Raw genomic sequence first — 22707 nt, forward strand, 5'->3', positions numbered from 1 at the left:
CTTTTACAGTTGAAAAATTAAATATTTTGTTTTAGTTATGAAATGTTTATGCTATGATTTTTGTGCTATGTAGGAAATCAGACACCAACAAATCTCTATGGTCCAGTGATTATCCACTTGCTATCTGTTTCACTTGAGGTTGTTAAGTAATGACCCAGGTAAAAATTGTGATTGGTACTACCTTTTAAGCAATTATGTTCATTTTCTTTAGGAAAACCAGCCATTGCGCACAGAGATTTGAAATCAAAAAATATCTTGGTAAAGAAGAACGGAACTTGTTGTATTGCAGACTTGGGACTGGCAGTAAGGCATGATTCAGCCACAGATACAATTGATATTGCTCCAAACCACAGAGTGGGAACAAAACGGTATACTTGTGAATAAATAGTATTTAATATGTTCTAAAAACAAATTCTTTTCCTTCTCATCTGCATATACATATTTTCTCTGAAACTCAACCTTTATTAGATTGGCCAAAGGTGGAAGATCTTATGGTTTTGTCTGCTCTGAAACCAAGGTTACCTGACTTAAAAAGAAGCCTGCTAATGAAAGATGGTCCTTCCAGAAAATATTTTCATTAGTTATCCTACCTAATAAAAGACTAATATGCAAATTAACATCACTCTGCTATACCCACAAGCCACGCCCACCTGCCACACCCACCAGTAAAGCATCCAATGGAGGCTTTTCCAGCCTTGGGCACAAGCGGGGAGCCTGTGATGGATTGCAGGGAACTGGAGGTCTGCTCCTGATCTGTCACAGGGAGCTTGGGGTCCCGCCTTGGGCACAGCGGGGAGCCTGCGATGGATCGCAGGGAACTGAGGGTCTGCTCCTGCGAAGGGGTCTGCTCCTGTGGTGGATTGCAGGGAGCTGGGGTCCCCTGCCTAATGGGCGGTGTCTGCGATCACAGGGAGCTGGAGGTTCCCTGCTTAGGCCTAAAGCTTTGGCCAGAGGCTTTAGGACTGGGCAGGGCACAGCCCGTGATTGGTGTGAACTATAGAGGTAACACCTTTTCTGACTGCACATTGGCTAAACTTCCTGTATGCCACTGGTAATATTCTTAGTAACTTGGGTAATAAGAATCCAAAAAGGTGATCTAGGGTTTTTTCACCACACTTTTGGAGAAAAAAACGAAGGTCCGCTGCTGGAGGGCTAAGAAATGTCATATCCTTCCCTAGCCGGTTTGACTCAGTGGATAGAGCCTCAGCCTGCCGACAGCAGGGTCTGGATTGATTCTGATCAAGGGCATGTACCTAGGTTGCAGGCTCCTCTCTGGCCGGGGCCCAGATCAGGGCTCATGCAGGAGGCAACGAATCAAAGTGTTCCTCTCACTTTGATGTTTCTCTCTGTCTTTCCCTTTCTCTTCCACATTCCTAGAAGTCAATGGAAACATATCCTTAGGTGAGGATTAAGAAAGAAAGAAAAAAGAAAAAGAAAGAAAGAAAGAAAGAAAGAAAGAAAGAAAGAAAGAAAGAAAGAAAGAAAGAAGAAAGAAAGAAAAGAAAGAAAAAGAAATGCATATCCTATGAAAGACACATCTTAAAAATGCCTAAAGAAAGTTGTCATTTTTTCTTGGTGAAGGGACTGGAGTCGTGTTGATGAAAACACCTTGGTGGCTGTGGTGACTGGCAGTGGCTGCAGCAGCGGGGTGATGGGGCTGGTGCCTTCCCCTGATCAGCCCGGTTGCCTCCCACAAAGGGAGGCCAGACTGCGGCTTAGGCCCGCTTTCCATGGGGATCGGGCCTAAGCCATCAGTAGGACATCCCCTGAGGGCTCCCAGTATGTGAGAGGTGGCAGGTTGGGCTGAGGGACCCCCCCCCCACCCCCAGTGCACGAATTTCGTGCACCGGCCCCCTAGTGTTAATTATAATAGTAATAGGAGCTAATGTTTATAGGGTACCTACTGTGTGCCAATCATTTTAATGAAATTTTTTATATATTATCTCATTTGATGCCCTCCTCAAATGCTTTACTTTAGCTATCCCAACTATTTTCAGTTCCTAAAAATATGCCTGCCTTTCTTCCTTAGAACTTTTGCATGTGCTGTACCTAGAGCCCACTTTCCCCTACTGTTTCCCTAACTTGTACTCACCCTTTCTTTTTCATAGGAATCCTTTTCTGGACTGTTAGGTGTTCTTGCCAATAGCTCTTATAGCATGCTGAAATTGGACCATTAAGGCACTTAACACATTATGGTGTAACTAGAGGCCCGGTGCATGAAATTCGTGCACGGGGCGGGGGGAGGGGGTGTTCCTCAGCCCAGCCTGCACCCTCTCCAATCTGGGACCCCTCGAGAGATGTCTGACTGCCTGTTTAGGCCCGATCCCACCGGACATCCCTCTGACAATCCAGGACTGCTGGCTCACAACTGCTTGCCTGCCTGCCTTCCTGATTTCCCCTATCCGCTTCTGCCTGCCAGCCTGATCACCCCCTAACCACTCCCATGCCAGCCTGATTGATGTTTAACTGCTCCCTTGCCAGTCTGTTTGCCCCCAACTTCCCTCCTCTGCCGGCCTGGTCACCCCTAACTGCCCTCCTCTGCAGGGTTGATCACCTCCAACTGCCCTCCCTTGCAGGCCCTGGTCCCTCTCAACTGCCTTCCCTTGCAGGCCTGGTCCCTCCCAAATGCCCTCCCTTGCTGGCCATTTTGTGGTGGCCATCTTGTGTCCACATGGGGGCAGGATCTTTGACCACATAGGGGCAGCTATCTTGATCTTGTGTGTTGGAGTGATGGTCAGTCTGCATATTACTCTTTTATTAGATAGGATAGAGGCCTGGTGCATGGGTGGGGACCAGCTGATTTGCCCTGAAGGGTGTCCTGATCAGGGTGGGGTTCCCTTGGGGCGTGGAGAGGCCTGGGCAAGGGGCCTGTGGTGGTTTGCAGGCCAGCCACTCCCCTGGCGACCCAAGCAGAGGCCCTGGTATCTGCAATTTATTTACCTTCTACAATAGAAACTTTGTAGCCTGGAGCGGAGCCAAGTCTCCTGCTCGCTCCGTGGCTGCCGCCATTTCTGTTTGGATTTGTTTACCTTCTATAATTGAAACTTTGTATCCTTGAGTGGAGGCCTGGGCTTGCCAGAGTGTGTGGAAAGCGTGGCTTCCTCTGATGCCAGGGAAACCCAAGCCTCCCTTCTGGAAGCAATCTTGGTTGGGGTTAATTTGCAAACTCGTCCTGATTGGCTGGTGGGCGTGGCTTATGTAGCACAGTGATGGTTAATTTGAATATTACTCTTTTATTAGAGAGGATTATTTATTTGTATATTCCATTGGGTTGTAGGCCACTTGGAAGCAGTCTATATTCCCAGCATCTTTCACAGTGCCTAATTCAATAGTAGATACTCAGTAAATATTTGTTGAATCCACAAGTTCTCAAAATAATCTAACTAGGTAGGTGTCATTATTCTCAAGTCACAGATGAGGAATACACCTCATAGAGGTTATGTAATGTGGCCAACCTCTTAAATGGATGGTAAGCTGAAGAGCTGAGATTTGAACCTGTGAACATAAGCTTGCTCTATATCACAACATATCTTCAAACTACCGCCTTGGCCTTGAAGTGAGCCAAGCTTTATTCTATCTAAGTTGTATTTATGACTTCTGGATTCAACAGGGACTCTCAGAATTCTAAACTCTGGTTACAGTACAGTGGTTGCCACAGGTCTTTGTAGGTCCTGATCTGTAACTTTAGTAGGGCGTTTGAAACCTCAGGACTTCACAATGTGGCATCAATAGGAAAATTAGCATTCATTTTAATCTACTATTTTCTCTCCTGGGGTATGTCCCAGCCCTATTGTCCATCTGATTTTAATGAGGAGACTTCTAGATTAAAATATATAATTCCTGCAGAGTACATGACAAAGTAGGTGGTGTACATTAGGACATTTGTTAACAGTCACAGTTATTTCTTGTGGCTTTCATTGAAAACTAAGATTAAGGCAGGTAGCAATTAGGATTTAATTGACATCATTAATTTGGAGACTAGTATGGTTATATAATACTTTTCTTGAATCTAATATGATCTCAGTTATGTAATACTGTATATGTATGAATAGAGAGATGTCCGAAAGCATATTCATCAAATGTTAACACTGTGTGGTAGTAATGGAATGATTTTTCACTTTGTACTTTATGTACTTTGGGGAAATATCTATAAGAATGGGTCATTTTAAAAAATCAGCAGAACCATGCTGAAAGAGGGGGAAAGTCTTAAGTTTATATATATATATATAGATATATAGATATATATATATTTTTATTTTTTTTAATTTTAATTCTCAGGGGTAAAAGAAAATTTATGAAACAGTTCAAAAATAATATGGCCACCATTCAGTAAATAAAATACTGATTTCTTTTTTAGGTACATGGCCCCTGAAGTTCTAGATGATTCCATAAATATGAAACACTTTGAATCCTTCAAGCGTGCTGACATCTATGCAATGGGCTTAGTATTCTGGGAAATAGCTCGAAGATGTTCCATTGGTGGTAAATTTCTTCCCCTTTCCTCAACAGTTTGTCATGAACAGAAGTTGTTTAAGAATTGCTTTCTCTTTTATTGAATGAAATTAAACACATCAACAGTCTGAAATTATGTTCACCAGGTGATCAGGAGAGTGCCAAGAAAATAAAGGAGCCAAAACCTGTAATGAGGGGAAAACAACGTGACATGCTTTACCTAATGCACAGCTTTATCCTAATGTATTCTTTTTCTGTTTCCTCTTGAATCTTGGAAAGCATCAGAATCTAACCCTTTATTATCTTGAAATAGAGTTACGTTGGATGGATGACTGCTTTGGTGGCCACCCAGGAAACTGTCTAGCATGCACCTACGTCAAAATGATTTTCCCCCCTGAGATTGTGGTTATTTTTCCCAACTTGGAAATTAGGTATACAGAGTATAGTACAATTACACCACCATTACATTACTTTTTAAAGTAAGTTTGCTTTAACTTTTTATTTTTATCCTCACTCAAGAGGTGAGGAAATTTTTTCATTTGTGTTTTTTTTTAAGAGAGGGGGCAGAAGGGAGGAAGAGAGAGAGGGGGCAGGGGAACATTGATTTGTTGCCTCCCATATGTGCTGACCGGGTCGGGGATCAAACCTGCAACCCAGGTACATCCCCTTGATCGGGAATCGAACCTGAGACCCTTTGGTGTGTGGGCTGATGCTCTAGCCACTGAGCCATGCTGACCAGGTTTGTTTTAACTTTTAAATTTAGTTTTAGATTGAACACTTTTGATGTTTTCTTGAGAAAGGCTCTTATCTGGGAGCCCACACTTGGCTGAGACTAGGGTCTTAGGTTTTTGAGGCAGTGAGGGGCAGAGTGTGTCTCTGCATTGTAGCAGAGAGAACAGGTTATTGACAGATGCAAGTAGAGGATAGGATTTGCACCTCAGGCTTGTCTTGTAGGATTCACATCTCAGTGATAGAGGATATATTCCCATACCAAGTGAGAGGCCGTGCACTCATGGAAGGAAAATTCATTAAAACTCTTAAGAGTTCTAGAGGAGACTGTCAATCTAGTCCCCACACCTCATAATTCATCATCATTCAAATAGCCTTTGTGATCCCACAGTAATATTTAGTTTCAAGGTGTGAGCCCAATCAAGTTGGGGAGGTGGGTTGTTGATATAGATGTGGATGAGACAGAGCAAGCTGTGAACCCTGTTCACTCACCAAGTTCAGTAACCTCCTTTCCTGTCTGGTCAAATGGTCTGGCATTATCTGAGTAAATTCTTTAAAATCGATTTTTTCTTTCTTTTTTTTTTTTACCAATATAGGAATTCATGAAGATTACCAGCTGCCTTATTATGATCTTGTACCTTCTGATCCATCAGTTGAAGAAATGAGAAAAGTTGTTTGTGAACAGAAGTTGAGGCCAAATATTCCAAACAGATGGCAGAGCTGTGAAGTGAGTATTTCTTTTAGATACTATGCAGTTTTCTAAACTACTCCAGCTTAGTAACTGCAAATTTGCTACTTTTCTTTAAGGAAAACACACAGATTCTCTTTTTCATAGCAGTTAAACTGAGTAAACAGAATAATTTGTTTTTCATGTTAATTTTTAAGCACATTAAAAGGGCCATGGTGAATTTGCACTGGCCATGAGAACAGTGTTTATTTGGATCTGCCAATAACCAAAGCACCTGCATTTTAAATGAATACTTACCTTCAATCTGGGCAGTCCCGAACAGTGAGATGTGTACTGACAGGAATCAGGAGACCAGTATTCTAGGTCAAGCCTGGATACCATTTCAGAGTGATGCTGGGCAAATGCCTTCAGTTCTCTAACTTTAGTATGACTTTTTGTAAAATGGAGAACTTGGATAAGATGATTATGAAGATGGTTCAGATGGTTTTATATCTTATTCATCTCATTGCCCATATGATCACTCACCAGGAATTTGGGGAAAATGCTTCCCCCACAGTCTCTGCGCTTCTCAACCCTAGCTCTTACAAAAAGTTTTAGAAATCTTTTTTGTAGTTGTAAATTTAAAGAACGTGTAAGACAAATTTATGGACTCTATCTTTAATTGTTGCCTGTCACTAATCATAATACTGATGAGGCAGAAAATTGCCCTCCAGATTTGGAGGAATTAAAAGCTGACCACCAAGTAGTTGATTTTACATCTCAAAATAATGTAGGACTCAGTAGAACCTTTGACATCAAGAGAGCTCCTTAGCTACCTCCAACAAAATCATGTACTTAGACCCAGATACATCTTATGTGTGCAAAGAATCGGCATGTTTAACAAATGAAATTGGGCTGGATTTTGCCTCTGAAAATTTTTATCTAAATACTGCAGTACAAACTTGAGTATTTGTATATTTACTCTATAATTCAAACAGATTCTTCCTGAACAGATAGGTGGCTTTTTAACCATGAAGAAAAGTTTAAGAGCACACCTGAACTTGCAGCGACTACCACATCATGCTGAATTAATGCCATTCAGTTTTGTTTTTTCTCCCTTTAGTTTTCTATGTACTTATCACTAATTCAGTTTTTCACTTTCCTAGGGTTTTATAAATCTTCTCTCAATAGTTGAAACACATGAAAGTATATATATATATATGAAACTGACTAAAGAAGTGCCTTTCAGAACCTTCTGACCTTTTCCAGTCTGGACTGGTTGCTCTCTAGCCCAGCTGTACAGCTTTCATCTTGGGATATCCCTCACCTTGGGTCCTGGGATTCCCTTTGCCTGTTTGTCATGAATTCTCCTTCCTGGATCACACGTTTTCCTGTTTCTTGGTTTGCTCATTCCTCCCCTGGCTAATGCTCCTATTTTTCTCCTGAATTTCACTCTAAATTAGTGTGAGTCAAGTTCCTTCTTTGCCTTACGTAGCTCTGGTTTAGGGTTCAGCTTTTTCAGGTGTGCTGAGTGAGTTGCTCTGTGTCTCCTTTCCGGCTGCAGGCATCAGTACCTCATTGATGGGAATTTAGGTTATTTCTATTCACATGGTATTACAAATGCTCAAACAAAAAACTTGTACATTTAGAAACGTCATTTAGAAAAGAAAACTCACAGATAAATTATATTCTTATCTAGATTGATGGAAAGGGTGCATGCATTAATTCTTTTTCTTGTATTTTTCTTGTAGGCCTTGAGAGTAATGGCTAAAATTATGAGAGAATGTTGGTATGCCAATGGAGCAGCGAGGCTTACAGCTTTACGGATTAAGAAAACTTTGTCACAACTCAGTCAACAGGAAGGCATCAAAATGTAATTCTGCGGCTTTGACTGAACTCTCCTTTTCTTCAGATCTGCTCCTGGGCTCTAATTTGGGAGGTCACTTGTTCTACCTCACTGAGAGGGAACAGAAGGATATTGCTCCTTTTGCAACAGTGTCATAGGTCAATTTAAAGCTTCCCAGGGTTTCTTTGGGCCCAGGAATCAGCAATGTGGGTCCTTTCTGTGCACTATGAACTCTTCTTTCCCAGGACAGTTACAAAGTGTTGTATAGTCTACCTTTATTTTTTATTAATACAAAACTTTTTGTTTTTTAAAGCTAAAATTGCTGGTCTTAACGTTAGGTAACTCTGCTGTGCTGAAGATCATCTTTAAGGGTAAAGGAGCTGGATAGCTGAGTTATACGAAGCATTTCTTTTTTTTAAAGAAAGTAATTTCCTCCTGGTTAGTACATTCTCAGAGGATTCTGAACCACTAAAGAGTTTCCTTGATTCAGACGTTGAATGTACTGTTCTGTAAATTTCAGGATCTTAAAACTAACACTTAAAAAACTCTTAGCTTGAGTCTAAAAATGACCTCATATAGTAGTGAAGAACATAATTTATGCAATTTTATTTTGTATACGATTATCGTTCTTTCACATATTCAGAATATTACATGCCTTCAAATGGGATTGTACTATACCAGTAAGTGCCACTTCTGTGTCTTTGTAATGGAAATGAGTAGAATTGCTTAAAGTCTGTGTGTTAAAACCTGTAGTGTTTCAATTCAGATAGTTTATCTGGGTAAACCAGGCATTTTCTTTTTTGCTTTTTTTTAAGAGTTTTTGTGATGTCATTTAGTATTCCAATTTAAAAATGCCTTTCTACCAGAATGTGCTTAAACCACTAAAGAAATGAAGTGGCATTAATTGGTAAATTGTTATCATGGTCACGTTGGCTAGTCTCTCATCAGGGTTTTGCATTTTAGTTGTGTTGTCTAAGTATACTTTAAAAAATATCAAGTGGCACTCTAGATGCTTATAGTACTCTAATTTAAAATTGGTAGCATACAGACTAATTTTATTAAAAAGGAAAATTTGTCTAGCTGCTTGTGGAAAGTTGTGTGGCATTCTGTAAGCCATTTTGTTCTGTATCTGATCAAAGACAGTGTTATTTTTTTAAGAAATGAATTACGTTTAAAGTTAGAATATGGTTATTGTTAAATTATAGGCCTTTTTCTAGGAAGATAAAGGTAGTTAATAATTTGAGTAGATAACAGGTGTGCGAGAGAGTCACATTTGTTATGTAGGAGTCACTGGTGGATTTTCTGTCTGCAACTGAGGTTAGAGTTAGTGTGGTTTTGAGGTCTCACTACATTTTGAGGAAGGCAGCTTTTAATTCAGTCTTTCCTTCTGTGTGCAGATATTTTAACTGCTAATTTACATGGTTCTGTAATAAATTCAGCATACTCGTGGTATTTGGGAGAGTGGTAGCTAAAGCATATTCTGAGTAAAGGTTCTCCATTTACAGATGTTTTTGGTTAAATTGAATGTTTAAAATAAACTGGTCATGGTCTTCTCACATTAAGTTGAAAAAGCTTATAACAACTAGTTTTACTTCCAGTGCTAAAAGTCTTTGCAGAGCTTTTACAATTTTTAAAGTTTTCTTTATCACTGTGATCTTATTCTGAGGGGGCAAAACTATCTTAGCTGTGAGGCAAGACTCTGACTTTATAGTGCTGTCGATTCCCAGTGAAAGGGTTAGAATAACCTTTACAGTATTCAGGTCAGTAAGAGGTAGTGGCCATTGACGCTGACTGAACTGCATTCTGATAATGTCTTATCTCTTATACATAGACTAAGTTTGAAAGACTATTTGGTCTTAAAACCAAAGTAATTTTAGAAAGAATGACATTACACAGGAATTCAGTGTCAATTTCATGTGTTTAAAAATGTCGTAGAGGAAATGTGCTTAGAGGTTAATATTTTTACTTCAAATTTGAGTTATTTTTGTAGTTTCCGTAATTTCATCAAAGCAAATATATGAGTTTGACAGGTTTGTTTTTATAATTGTGTTATATTTTTTGTTTAATAATCTCTAGCTCTGTGACTAGACACTCTTTTTTTCCCTGCCATTTCTAAACCTACCAGATCTGCTTTATGAAATCCAGGGGACCAATGTGTTTTATCGCTAAAACTATTTTTATATAATTTTAAGAACCTACCAAAAGTTCTTGTCTGATTTAAAGTTGTGATGTATAATTGCTCACTTTCATACAAGGTAATCAATTTTTTGCTGATGATATTGTTTATTAAGTCAAAGATTGAGTTACAATTATACTTTTCTTAAGTCGATAAAATGTATTTTTAATGAGTCAGGGAATTTTTTTTAAGTTGAAATTTAGTTCTAAATTTGATTTACATATTACTGCAGCTAGTTCCTTGTTTGGCTAATGACAGTTTGATAAACCTCAATTGGCTAATATTGAAAATGAAAGTAATTTAAAAGATGAAACAGATCAACTGCAGTTAAGTTTGACTAGAGTATTAATTTTGTCATTTAGAAACTTAAGCCTTTGTTTATACTGCCTGTCTTCAGATGCTCACCTTCTAAGTTTCAACTTGGCTAATATATACCTTCAGGCTAATTACCTGTCCACATCCATTTTGTCAATACCCTGGAGGAATGAGGACGGGGAGGTATGGCCTACTGGGGCACAGACGCGCATGGTCCTCCTTCCTTTTATAGCTTCAGCTGTTTCTTTCAACCTGCCTTCCCGCTGATCCCTGACTCAGAGACCATAACCTTGCCAACCTTCTCCTCCCCCTTCCCCAGCAGCCTTTCAACTAAATAGCTGACTTTGATATCTATCCTGATATCTAAAATGGTTGATGGAAGTTGTGGGACATACTTTCATTTTTCATTTCCTTGAATATTAGATGTTACTGAGAAGGGTCTCCAAGTTTGGAGATCGGGCAAATGATGGTTCTGCTGGCTGCCCTACTTTGACTTCAGCCTTGTCAAGGAGTGGCAGCTAAGGCAGTGGGAGATATGCCAGAAGCCATGGCCAGTTGTATCCCCTATAAGACAGGGTGAAGCCCGAAGAGCTGAGCCTATAATTCTGCGGTAATAATAGTGCTCAAGAAGTGCCTTGAGTTGGTGTAGAGTGCCATGCCATCAAGAATTCCAAATTTCAGTTCTTATTACAAAATGTAACTGGTCACTTGGCCACTTTGCAGCTTATGCATGAGTTACTTTTTATTTTTCTCTACATCTGAGAACTGTCACATAGAATATTTTGTAAAATATGATGGCAAAGTGCTAATTAAAATGCACAACAAAATCAGTATCCCATTAGACATGTCACATCAAGAGTTAATTTTTATCCTCACACTGAAAGAGCGATTGTAAGTCACCTCTTTTTTGTTTCTTGATTGTGGTGGTGCTTTGGCTCCAGATAATAGAGATTCCAAATTATGATTCTGTTACAACTTGGCAAAAAATGTCAATTCACATATTTTTGAGATCTTAGGAATAGCTCCAGGCATGTAGTACATCTTCTTATGTCTGTTTTGGAACACTGGGTTAGCCATGGGCCCTCTGTCTAGGAATGTTGTATGGACTTCTTCCTAGAAGTCCATTCTGAGGATTGTCAGTACATTCAAAGATTTCAGTCCCATTATGCAATCTCATTTTTAATTGTAAACTTTAAAAATGTGGTTAATAACATTCAACCTGTTTCTTAAACTTAAAAAGAACTTCATTGAATTTATTTTTATTTTTTTAAATAGATTTGTGAATGAATATGATGAACTGTGTTTTTATATCCCTTTTTCACATTGTGCCAATGGAGTGGGGTGTTTGCTATTTCTTTATATGTCAAGGAGATGCTTCAAAATGTCAATTGCTTTAAACTTAAATTACCTCTCAAGAGACCAAGGTACATTTACCTCATTGTATATATATGTTTAAATATTTGTCAGAGCATTCTCCAGGTTTGCAGTTTTATTTCTATAAAGTGTGAGTATTATGTTGTTACATTACTCAAATGGTACTATATTGTTTATATTTGTACCCCAAATAACATCACCCTACTTTCTGTTTTCTGTATTTTATTGTATTTGTGCAAAATCCTTTTGGCTTTTATCATGTAATCTCTGCCCTTTCAGATGTGTACAGAAAATGTCCATATAAATTTTCCTTTAATTTGAATGATTTTGAGAAACGTGTAAAGAGGAGAGAAAAACAAAAACTGCAGTTCCTCATAAGTTTTTAAAGTATGTATATTGTATTTGTAGTAATATTCTGAATGAATTGTAAATAGGAAGTAGAAGAGTGATACTTAATGTCAAGTCCTAACACTACAGTAGAACAATGGAAGCAATGCAAATAAATTACTTTTCCCCCAAGTGCCAGTGGCGTCACCTATATATATACATATATATATAAAAGCCTAATGTGTGAATTGTCCCCATGGGAGTTCGACCAGGAGACCAATCACTCTCTATGACATGCGCTAACCACCAGGGGGTGGCGCAGGATGAAGAAAGGCCAGCAGCCAGCAGCTGGGGGAGGGAGGCCCCAGTTGGCCCTGATCACTGGCCAGGCCTAGGGACCCTACCCATGCACGAATTTCATGCACCAGGCTTCTAGTTTAAAGTGTGTCTGTCCTAGTGAGCCATGCTGTTATGAAATGTAGTTGCTAAAGTTAGAGACTAGAATCTTTGGATTCCTACCCGGGACAAATTACAATACCGAAACATGTTGGAGAAGTGCTCGCTTGCCCAGGGTGCATCTCTGTGCTAGCTTCTTCCCACCTGCTGGGGGCTGTTGAGCTGCCAGTGGTCAGGATGGGACCTGTCTGCAGGGAACTGCTTTGCTTCTGACGCAGCACATTTGCTAAGTTTGTGTTAGAGCGGTATTATTATTTTGATTCTTAAAGAACTGCTGGAGGAGGTGTGGCCCCTGACTGGCTGGGACAGAGGGTTTGCAGGTTAGATTGCCCTTGAAGCAGAGACTAGTCACTTCAACTCAAAGACTGGACTTAGGATTTTTTTCTTTCTTCATAATAAGACACCTCTGTAGAGCTTTCATAGGAAAAACTGACATTTTCTTTAAAACATCATAGATTCAGAAAAACAGCTTGACTAGCTTTATATAGGTCTCTTCTGCCTCTGGTGTTTCCTGATTTGGAAAAAGTGTTTTTACATATATGGCCTGCTAGACATATCTGGCAACTGCACTTTTTTTGGCTTCCTAATCAAAGATTTATAAAATGGGGCTATTCTGAGAAATGAGTAGAAAAAGTTGATGTAACCAAGGCTGGGGCCCTTGTCTTCTAGGGTCCCAGGCATGTCTGGGGTGCCCTGTCAAGGAGTCTGTGTAGCTCTGTGAAGCCATGTCATATTGTACACATGCTTCCCTTTAAGCCCTTATGCAAATTCTGTGTCCTTGAATGGTTCTGAGGCCTGCCTCTGCAGCTGGAAATGAAGACTCCAAGAGTAGGGACCACCTGTCACTCATTTCTGGGAACCTCTTGCCTAGCCCAAGGTTTGCATCAGAGCAGGCCCCGAGGAGAGTTTTAACGAACGGTCATCCTGCTAAAGGAATCCTAAATGAGCATGAATGGATCTGAGCGCAGCTGTGGAGCTGGATGTTCACTTTAAAGGGGCAAGTCTTTCACTCTGGGGCTCTCCAAGTGGAGGGCCTGGCTTCCCTCTTTCTTTTTTTTTGGTTAATCCTCTCCCGAGGATATTTTTCCATTGGTTTTTAGAGAGAGTGGAAGGGAAGGGGAGAGACAGAGAAAAACATTGCTGTGAGAAAGACACATCGATTGGTTGCCTCCCACACACACCCCAACCAGGGCCGGGGATCTGGCCTGCGATTGAGGTATGTGCCCTTCATCAGAATCGAACCTGGGACCCTTCAGTCCACTGAGCCAAGCCAGCAAGGGCTCTACTTCTGTTGTCTTATTAGTCTGTATTTTTCTCATACTTGATGTCGTTTTCTTTAAAACAATTGGCTCTCCTTAGAACCTAGCAACTTTTAATAAAGTGGAAGTTGGGAGCTCGATTGAAATTAATGTGAAAAAACATTTTTACATTCTCAATACATATTTAATGAGCATTGACTAGATAACATCTTGTACATATCACCATATCACCCCCCTCTTCCTATTTCTTGTATTAGCCTTCCAAAAAAACACACACACACACAACACAACACAACACAACCACATTGAAAATTCTTATTTACAGCAGCCCAGGGTATGAGCTTAGTGAACCAGATGATTTTAGAAGTCTTTTCAGTTCCACTACGTTTGTAATTCTAATACGGTGGCGTTTTTATTTGTTTGTTTTGTTTTGTGTTCCTTTTTTAAACCCATAAGTGAGTGAAGGTTGCTTTGATCTTACTGGGATGTTGATATTTTCAACCTTTACTTTAAAAAGGTACAAGAGTTTGGTTTATTAGATTCCAGGGCCTGGGTTTTTAGGGAACGTGTCCTAAGCGTGGGTAAGTGTGATATGCAAATCCAGTGCCTGCTAACAGGTTGGGTATGGCAAGATGGCTAATCAGATGCAGCTTGGTTCCTCTTGGACTCTGGCGCCTTGGTATATTCGAGTCATTCCAAAACATGAGCTGAATGCCTTGGCCATGTAATCTAACTCAGGAACACCAGCATTCTTTCTGTAACTCCCAGGACAGGCTTACACTGTTCTCCCATTCTCAGAGACCAGGGATGCATTCACTATTTCACTGGACAAGTTATTTTTGGAATGCAAGACTTATTAAAGGTTCTTTCTGGTACCCTATCCCTCCTCTTCCCTGGTCCCGTACACTTCGGCCGTGTCAGGAACGAGGCCATGTCCTTGGGTCAGTTCTTTGCTGAGGTGAACAAACTCCATGTCTTATACTGTTGCCCAGACTTTCCCAAGCATCTCTCCATACCATCCTGATTGTGTATGTATGTTGCTACTAATCCCTGCTCCTGGTAGAAGATAAGCCAGATTTCAAGTTTGTGCAGGTGTCAAAAGGCAATCTATATACAGGCAGTCCTCGGGTTACATCAGACTCTACGTACATCGTTTCGTGGTTACGTTGCCATCTCCCTTTTTTTTATTAAAAAAAAAAAGTTCCGTCATTTCGACATATGTACATATGTGCTTTATGTTTTTTATTATTTATTTACCACAAGTAAAGGTCAGGAATTGTTATCTTTCTTTTAAATTTTTTTTACTGTTTCACTTCATTACTGCTGTGTATGTATTAATGCAGTGAGTGATGTAGGTGCTTGTGTAGGTGTGTCCTGACTTGCGGCAAAAATCGTATTACGTCACACCGTAGGAACGGATCTCTGATGTAATCCGAGGACCTACTGTATATAAAAGCCTAAGCGACCGTTTGACTATTTGACCAGTAGCTATGATGCGCACTGACCACCAGGGTGCAGACGTTCCGACCAGTAGGTTTGCTTGCAGCTGGGATCCGGCCAGTTGGGCCTGGGTGAGATGGGCCGGACACGCCCTGGAGCCCTCCCACGGTCCCTCCCTGACCCCAGTCGTGCACTGGTGGGGTCCCTCAGCCTGGCCTGTGCCCTCTTACAATCCGGGACCCCGCAGGGGATGTTGGAGAGCCGGTTTCGGCCCGATCCCTGCAGGCCAAGCCGAGGGACCCAAATCTGTGCACCAGACCTCTAGTGTTATTTATAAAACAAAACAAAAAGCCTTCCCAACTCAGATTCTCCAAGAAATCCTCAGTAGATGGCAGTGTTGAGCTTTTTTTTTTTTTTTTTTTTTGTGGTGGTGGTGGGGGTGGGGAGTTGTTTTGTCTTGTTTTTTAATTAGATTTAGAACTGCAGGCTTCTGTTTAGCTTTAGATTGTGGGTTTCACAAAATGCAGTTCATTTTACAGGACCTTACCAAAAACCCTAAGAGCCCTCGCAAGCTAATAAAATAAGTACATCTTTAGTATTCTAGTTAAAGTTTTTTAATTGCCAAAGTTATACTTGTAAAAATTTAAAATATGTGGAAGTGTAGAAAGTAAAAGTGATTGTAAGTTTTCCAGCTGTTTTACTATGCATGTAAAATAGACATATAACATATATAAATGGGGTCATATAATTCAATTTATTCTGCAGCTTCTCTGTGCTTTTGTCCTCATGCTCATTCTTCCACAAATAGCTATGGTCTCCATCCTTCCCACTTGCACAATTTATAATATCTACATTCTGCTCCAGAACTAAGGTCAAGTCATCTCAGTGAACTCCTGAATACTTAAATCTAATAAAAATAGCATTTACCATATCATGGTTGTGTAAATACTAATCACTGTAGAACAAAGCGTGGTCAGATCTATCTATAATAATCCTATATAATAAAAGGATAATATGCAAATTAACCATCACTCCATCACAAAGATGGCAGCACCCATAGTCACAAGATGGCGACGCCCAGTCCTCTCAGCCCTGCCGCAGTCCCCCAGTCCCGGGGGGGAGGGGAGGGGGGCGGGCAGCGTGAGTGGCCTGGCCACGGAGTGCCTCTGGGCAGCAGGCGCAGAGCAGCCAGGCCCCTCAGAGAGCTACTGGCACACGGATTCGTGCACAGGGCTACTAGTAAAAGCATAATATGCTAATTAGACCGGACGTCCTTCTGGACAAAGCCTCGGGGGCAGAGGCGGCTGCTGCCACGGCAGGGGCCAAGCCCCTTGCACAAATGTCGTGCATCGGGCCTGTAGTAGAGAAATAAAATTAATCCCATGCACTTAATCCCTACCCCACAATTGTCAAGGTTCAAAGCTGTCTTTTAATTTCATTTTTATTTTCCTTACTTTCACAGGAACCACTATTTTTTTTAAAATATATTTTATTGATTTTTTACAGAGAGGAAGAGAGAGGGATAGAGAGAAACATCAATGAGAGAGAAACATCAATCAGCCGCCTCCTGCACACCCCCTACTGGGGATGTGCCCGCAACCCAGGTACATGCCCTTGACCGGAATTGAACCCGGGACCTTTGAGTCCGCAGGCCGACGCTCTATCCACTGAGCCAAACTGGTTTTGGCGATGGTTAGGATTTTAAAGACATAGTTTAAAAGTATTTCTGCTGGGAAGTCATTTCAGTCACATTCTCATTCCTTTGTAGCTGACCTATTTTTTTTCTTTTTAAGACTCTCATTGTTCCTGGGGTTCTGAAATGTCTACAGGTGTCTAGGTATGGATCTTATTTGTATTTATCCTGCCTGGTACCTGGTGGGCTTATCTGAAGGTTTGTGTTTTCTCCTAGCTCAGAAAGTGTTTCTATTATGTGTGATCCCCATCCCCTCTCTTTTTGTTCTTTCTCAAACTCCCCAATGAATGTGTGTTGACCTCTTGGATCTTTCTTTGTTCCTGGACTTTAATTTTTCACTGCTTTGTGCATTTCCTGTGATGTAGGAGATCTCATTGACTTACAGATAGCTGGTATGGTTTTAGTCTTGGCTATTCTATAATTCCTTCTGTTTGCCGAACATAGTTTTTTGACAGTCATTTTAAATTCCCAGGAATGATTTCTTGTTCACTGATGGTTCCTTTTGTAATGGCAGCTAGCTCTTGTTTTAGAGGCTTAACCTTCTCTCAAATCTCTCCTTAGTTTTCTTCTTGAATATTCCCTATTGTGTCTTGTTTTTCCAGGATGGCTCCTTCCGTTTACTCATCTTTGTTTAGCTCTTTCATGCTATTGGTTTTCCTCTAATGTTTGGCCGTTCATCCACTTTCATAATGAAGGACGACATTAATATGTCTAGATCGCTGGTAAAGCCTGTTTTCCGGGGGAGCCACCCCGTGAAGGGGAGGGCTGGCTACAGGCTCCTGTAGGCTGTTGGTCCATGTTGTCAGCAGGCTCACCTCTAGATTACAGCCTGGAGATGCCCACACTTGCCGATGTACAGAGAGGCTTAAATAATGGACTAGAGCAAAAATAGTGCTTTCCTCTTGGGCAGAGCCATCCCTCCCCACCCCCTTCTCCTTGTCATATGTGTTTCTCATACATGGCTAGAGCAATTTTAATCTCTATTCTACTTCTCTCTTGAGTTTCAACATCCATATTAGGATCCCTTCCTAGACAGATCCCTCATTATTTGGAGAGTAATGTTTGGGTTCTGGGCAAAGTTGCTCCTTACGGGTTGAGAGTATGTTGGGGGTAGAGGGAGGGGAAAGGTGGAATCCTCACTGGCCCAGCCACTGTGAATATAGTTCTTTGCTCAGCTATCCTGATGATTGCCCTGTGGCCTACTCTTGCTTTCTGTTTCCTGGCTCTGAGTTGGGAGTTTTTCTGGAATTACCTTGAGAAGGGATATTCTTGGTCCCGGCATTTAGAGCTATGCTTTACCTTTCTAGTTTTCTGTATCTTCTCAGACTTTCTGATCTGCTGGCAACTTCTCTTGTTTTCTAGCACTAATATGATTTAATTCTTTTAAAAATACCTTATATTTTATTCTAATGGGCCCATGGCCTAGTGGAGAGGTGAATGTATGTGCTCAATTTGTGACTTTCAGTGTTCTTTCTTCATTCATATGGTTCAAAAGGTATAAGACAGATCTATGAGGTGAAATGATCCCTTTCACCCTATTCCTATACTGGTTGTCCCCTTCTGTCTATTCTCCCCTTCTTCTTTTAAAAAGAAAGCCCCTAATTTTAACTGGGCTCATGACTACTCAGCTAAGAAAGACACTTCCTAGGTGTGGCCAAGTGATTGAGTGCTGGCCAATGGTAGGTGAGCAGAAGTAGCCTGCTCAGCATCTAACAGGCATATTTCCCCTCTTCTTACTGACTGGAATGCAATTGCAGGGGCAGGGGTGGGAGCCATCCCTGTCTGTCCTGAGAAGGGCAACACTGCAGGGATGGCTGAGCAACAAAACGGAAGGAGCCTGGGTTCCTGACACTTGGTCACCATTATGCCAGCCCTGGAATGTGAGAGAGAAAGGAAATGCTATCTTGTTTAAGCCTTGTATTCTGGGGTCACTCCTTACAGCAGCCTATCCTGTCTCTACCTGATACAATCTCTGGACTACTCGGTTCTCTTCCCTGGAGGTAACCAATGAGAACATATTACTGGGTCCTTCCAGGGATATTTCATGCACAGATGAACAAATTCACAGGTACGTTCATGAATGCATACATATGTATCTACATGCACATACAAACACACACATACATATAGCCCCCTCTCCATTTTTACCTAAATGGTGCTGTGCCAAACAGCTATTCTCTAAAGAGGTGAGGCAAAATACCTGCACAGCAAATACTTAGACTAGCATTTGAATCTGTTTGCGTAGGAGGTTGCTGGTGACAGCCCTCAGCCCAGCTTCTCCTCTTCTGTGCTGACAAATCGAGCTCTGTGTCCAGTGTGCACACTGCCCCCTACTGAAAGCAAAACCCAATCCCCTCCACGCTGAGACAGTTTCTTACTGAAGCAAGTCCCTCAGGGGAGTCAATTCTCCTTCCCCCTAAAACAGGTTTAGTGAAATGTGACGGCCACACAGCATGATCTGCTTATGAGAAGTTCCAGTAAATTCATTCTTTTTCCATCTTGTATCTGGGGAGTTTGCATGACAGGGGTTGGTGTTGGGGTGGATGCCCAGTGGGCTTGCCCGTTTCTCAGCCCAGAGCGAATGCCCTGAGTGTAGATATCTCAGGTGAAGGATGCAGGACCTGGGAACTGATGGCAGTTGGGGATCGGGGAGGATGTTGAAGGCCTTGAATGGTCTCTGTTCTCTGCCTGTCTTCCCCTCCTGCTGCCATGTCCCCGTGCTGGGTTCCAGGGTCCTGTCTGATCTTGTGACCGAAAGCACTGGAGATTGGACAGTTTCTCCTCTGACCTTTGTGCCCTTCCTAAAAGGAAGGAGAAGCCAGGAATCCACCCAGGATTGTGGGGGAAGGGGAGAGGTTTGTGTATGAGAGAGAGGTGGGTGGGACCAGTCTCAGGGCAGAGGGGCTCCGGGGGCTTCTTTCTGTGTGGCGTTGGCCGCCATAGATTTGTGAAATTTGTGTCTTCCCAGTTTTCTTTACTACACAGTTTTTTCTTCTTCGAGGAACCCTCAACAACTCTGCTCTTAAGCCCTGGCCAGGTAGTTCAGTTGATTGGCGCATTGTCCCAATACACAAGGGTTGCTGGTTCCATCCCTACTCAGGGCACAGACAGGAGTCAAGCAGTGAATGCATAAATAAGTGGAACAACAAATCGATGTCTCTCTCTCTTTCTCTCTCCCTTCAATAAATTAAAACAACAAACAAAAAACTCTGCTCCTAAAGCCCCACCCAGGTTACCTAGGATAATCTCCCTTACTCAAAGTCAATTGATTATAAACTTTAATCACATCTGCAAAATACCTGCACAGCAAATACTTAGACTAGCATTTGAATAACTGGGGACTCTAGCCTCGCCAAGTTGACAACCGAAAATGATTGACAGAGAGCAGATAACCACTGGTCCATGTAGCTATTCTTTGTATCAGTGGACTGTAGCGTTGAGTTGAGTGCCACGTTATCTTGATGGATACCTGACTCTCATTAACAGATAGGGGAAGAGATCCAACTCGCCTTTTCACAGGTGGGGAGCTCACCCCAAGTCTCGCTCATAAGCCCAGGAAGACCCACTGTGATTTTTCTCAGTCACTGAGGGGTTAAGCCTGCCACCGCCTCTGCCAACTCTCAGGGGTTTCAGCCTGGACTCCAAGGCCATTAATCATCCAGGACCAGGGCTGCAGGAACAATACTTACTAGCAATTAACCTACAGTGGTGGGATCATTGTTTTCCCCTGCCTGCACTTCCCTCTTCTGCACGCCCAATTACTCTAAATTAACATTTACCAAGCAAAGTGCCTGTTAATTGGAAGGGCAGTAGAAAGAAAGGCCACACACCTACCCAGTCTAACTTAATAACCTCAAAAGAAGCCATTAATTAACAGGAAACGTTGTAGGTTCAGATCTTGTTGAGACGTTGGCTGTTAACTGTGTGTGTTTCTGAGCTCCGCGTCCTCCTCCCCAGCACTTCAGGTTATAAATAAAAACAAAACACACAAGTAAAACTGCACTTTGAAGAAGTTCGCACTGACTGGAGTCCTTAGATTCCTGGAAATAATCTTAATGTCTGTGTGGGGAAAATAAAGCTGAGAAAAGGGAAGAGGAAGAGAAATGCCCAGGGTCACAGGGTCAGCGGCAGCTGGCTGCCTCCTGGCCTGGTCCTGGCTCCACCCTGCATGTGCATTTGGGGCCTTTGGAATGCCGAGGCAGCATCCTCTCTGGTCTCCAGGTGGCAGGCAGTCAGGTTTGTCAATTTTCACACCACGGGTAGGGTGACAAGCAAGAGGCTGATGAGAAGGGGTGGAAACCTGCTCACAAGTTGAAAGCAGCCTCAGGCTGCCTGTCCTAAAATGTCCCCAACTTGCTCTCATCGCCCCTCCTGATAGGTGCAGTTGGGTTGAGTGACACCCAAATCCCCCAGCCCAGCAATCTGAGCAAGCTCCTCCCCCACCCCCACCTGCCATCAGTTCCCAGGTCCTGCCCATGTGTAGCCGGGGCACCACTCAGACCCAGCTCTTCTCTTCCTAGACACGCTCTTGGTCTCCATCCCAGCCGGGCCCCCACCGCCTGGCAGGCCCTTCATGTGGCTCAGGTGAGTCCTCTCTCTTCCATTCCCACAGTGACTGCTCCACAACTTCCTGGCTTCCCTTAAGGCCCTAACTCTCCATTCACGTCCTGGTCAGACACCCTCCCCTCTCTCCCCAAGAACATAGAGACCATCAGTGGGTTCTGCTTAGCCCCCCTTCCTCCCTGTCCTGTGGAGGTGCTCCGAGTCCCACACCTCATTGAAAGTATTACCATGCTCATTGGAGTCATCCCTCCCCCATCTCTCACGTCCAATCGATCAATCAATCAATCACCCAGCCCTATACATTCAGTCTCCAAGGAGCCTCTCCCCACTGCCATTACTTCAGCGGTGACAAATTGCAGTCTCAGCTCCCTTCAGCCCGAGCGATCTTGCTACTCTCATATTTTATCAAGTCACACCCGTCAGTGGCTCAGCCTTGCCCACATGTCAAAGGTCATGCTTTTTAGGACATCCGACAAGCCAGATTACTCCAGGCCACTAACGGGCACTACACCTCAGAAAAATTCATGGACCAGGACAAGAGTTCTCATCTTGGCCTCATTTTTCTCATCTAAAAAAAAAAAAAAAAAATCAAATATCCCTCCAACAATGTTGGCTTTTAGAACGTTGATACCCACTTCCTGATTTGTCTTGAAACACTTCCATGAAGTAGTGATTGTCCCCATTTTCCAGATAAGAATAATTGCGTCTCCAAGAGTCAGAGGTCACAAAATAATCAAGGCAGGATTGGAACTTCAGTCTGATATTTCTTTTGCTCTTTCCACGATTCACAGCTAAACAATCCACAAGAGCAGAGGTGGGGCTTCTGGGGACTCAGGGACCACTCTGACCACAGCACAGACCTAGGAGACGTGTCCACCTTGCAAACCTCTCTTCCTGCCTGCCACGGCGCCTGAGGCCCGAGTTCTGGGGCAGAGGGAACCTGCTCCCACACCTAGTCTCAGGTGGAATGGGGGTGACAGACAGCAGAGGATCAATAGCCATCTGCCCAGGCCCCACTGACAAGCTAATCTTTTCAGTAAACATTTCATTAGCTCCTGCCAGGCTGCTCCCACCTGCTGTCAGCGGAGGCAGAATGGGGTCGGGGAGGGGCCCTCTGTGTTAGAATGGGCTCAGGTGTCAGCAGGGGTCTCATGGCCCCTGAGATCCAGCTAAGCTCGGCTGTAATACCAGTGCCGTGCACTGGTGGAATCCAAATCATCCCCAAGATTTTTGTAAATTCCTGGAGACTTATGTTCTTTGTGCTTCCTCTAGCTCTTCCCCAGAGAAACTTGCCTGATCCACCATCTCATCGAGCCCTCCCCCGCACCCCGTTGTGAGCCCTTACAACTTTTGTTTTACCTTCATCTTACTCTTCTCACTCCTGCTGCTGCTGTTGATGGTGTTAGCTGT

The 22707-nt window shown here is 42.5% G+C and overlaps 1 protein-coding gene across 3 annotated transcripts in view; it reads left to right on the forward strand.

Moving 5' to 3' along the window:
* Positions 1-12078, forward strand: part of TGFBR1 (transforming growth factor beta receptor 1) — a 51213-nt gene extending 39135 nt beyond the window's left edge. For all 3 annotated transcript variants that reach the window (XM_054726721.1, XM_008141863.3, XM_054726722.1), the window contains 4 exons: positions 212-368; positions 4358-4482; positions 5778-5908; positions 7600-12078. In XM_054726721.1, coding sequence (XP_054582696.1) covers positions 212-368; positions 4358-4482; positions 5778-5908; positions 7600-7725 — 539 coding nt within the window. In that variant the 3' untranslated portion in view covers positions 7726-12078. The remainder of the gene's footprint in view (positions 1-211; positions 369-4357; positions 4483-5777; positions 5909-7599) is intronic.
* Positions 12079-22707: the final 10629 nt, after the last annotated feature.

This window comes from Eptesicus fuscus, chromosome 15, assembly GCF_027574615.1.
Source record: "Eptesicus fuscus isolate TK198812 chromosome 15, DD_ASM_mEF_20220401, whole genome shotgun sequence".
NCBI classification, from domain to species: domain Eukaryota; kingdom Metazoa; phylum Chordata; class Mammalia; order Chiroptera; family Vespertilionidae; genus Eptesicus; species Eptesicus fuscus.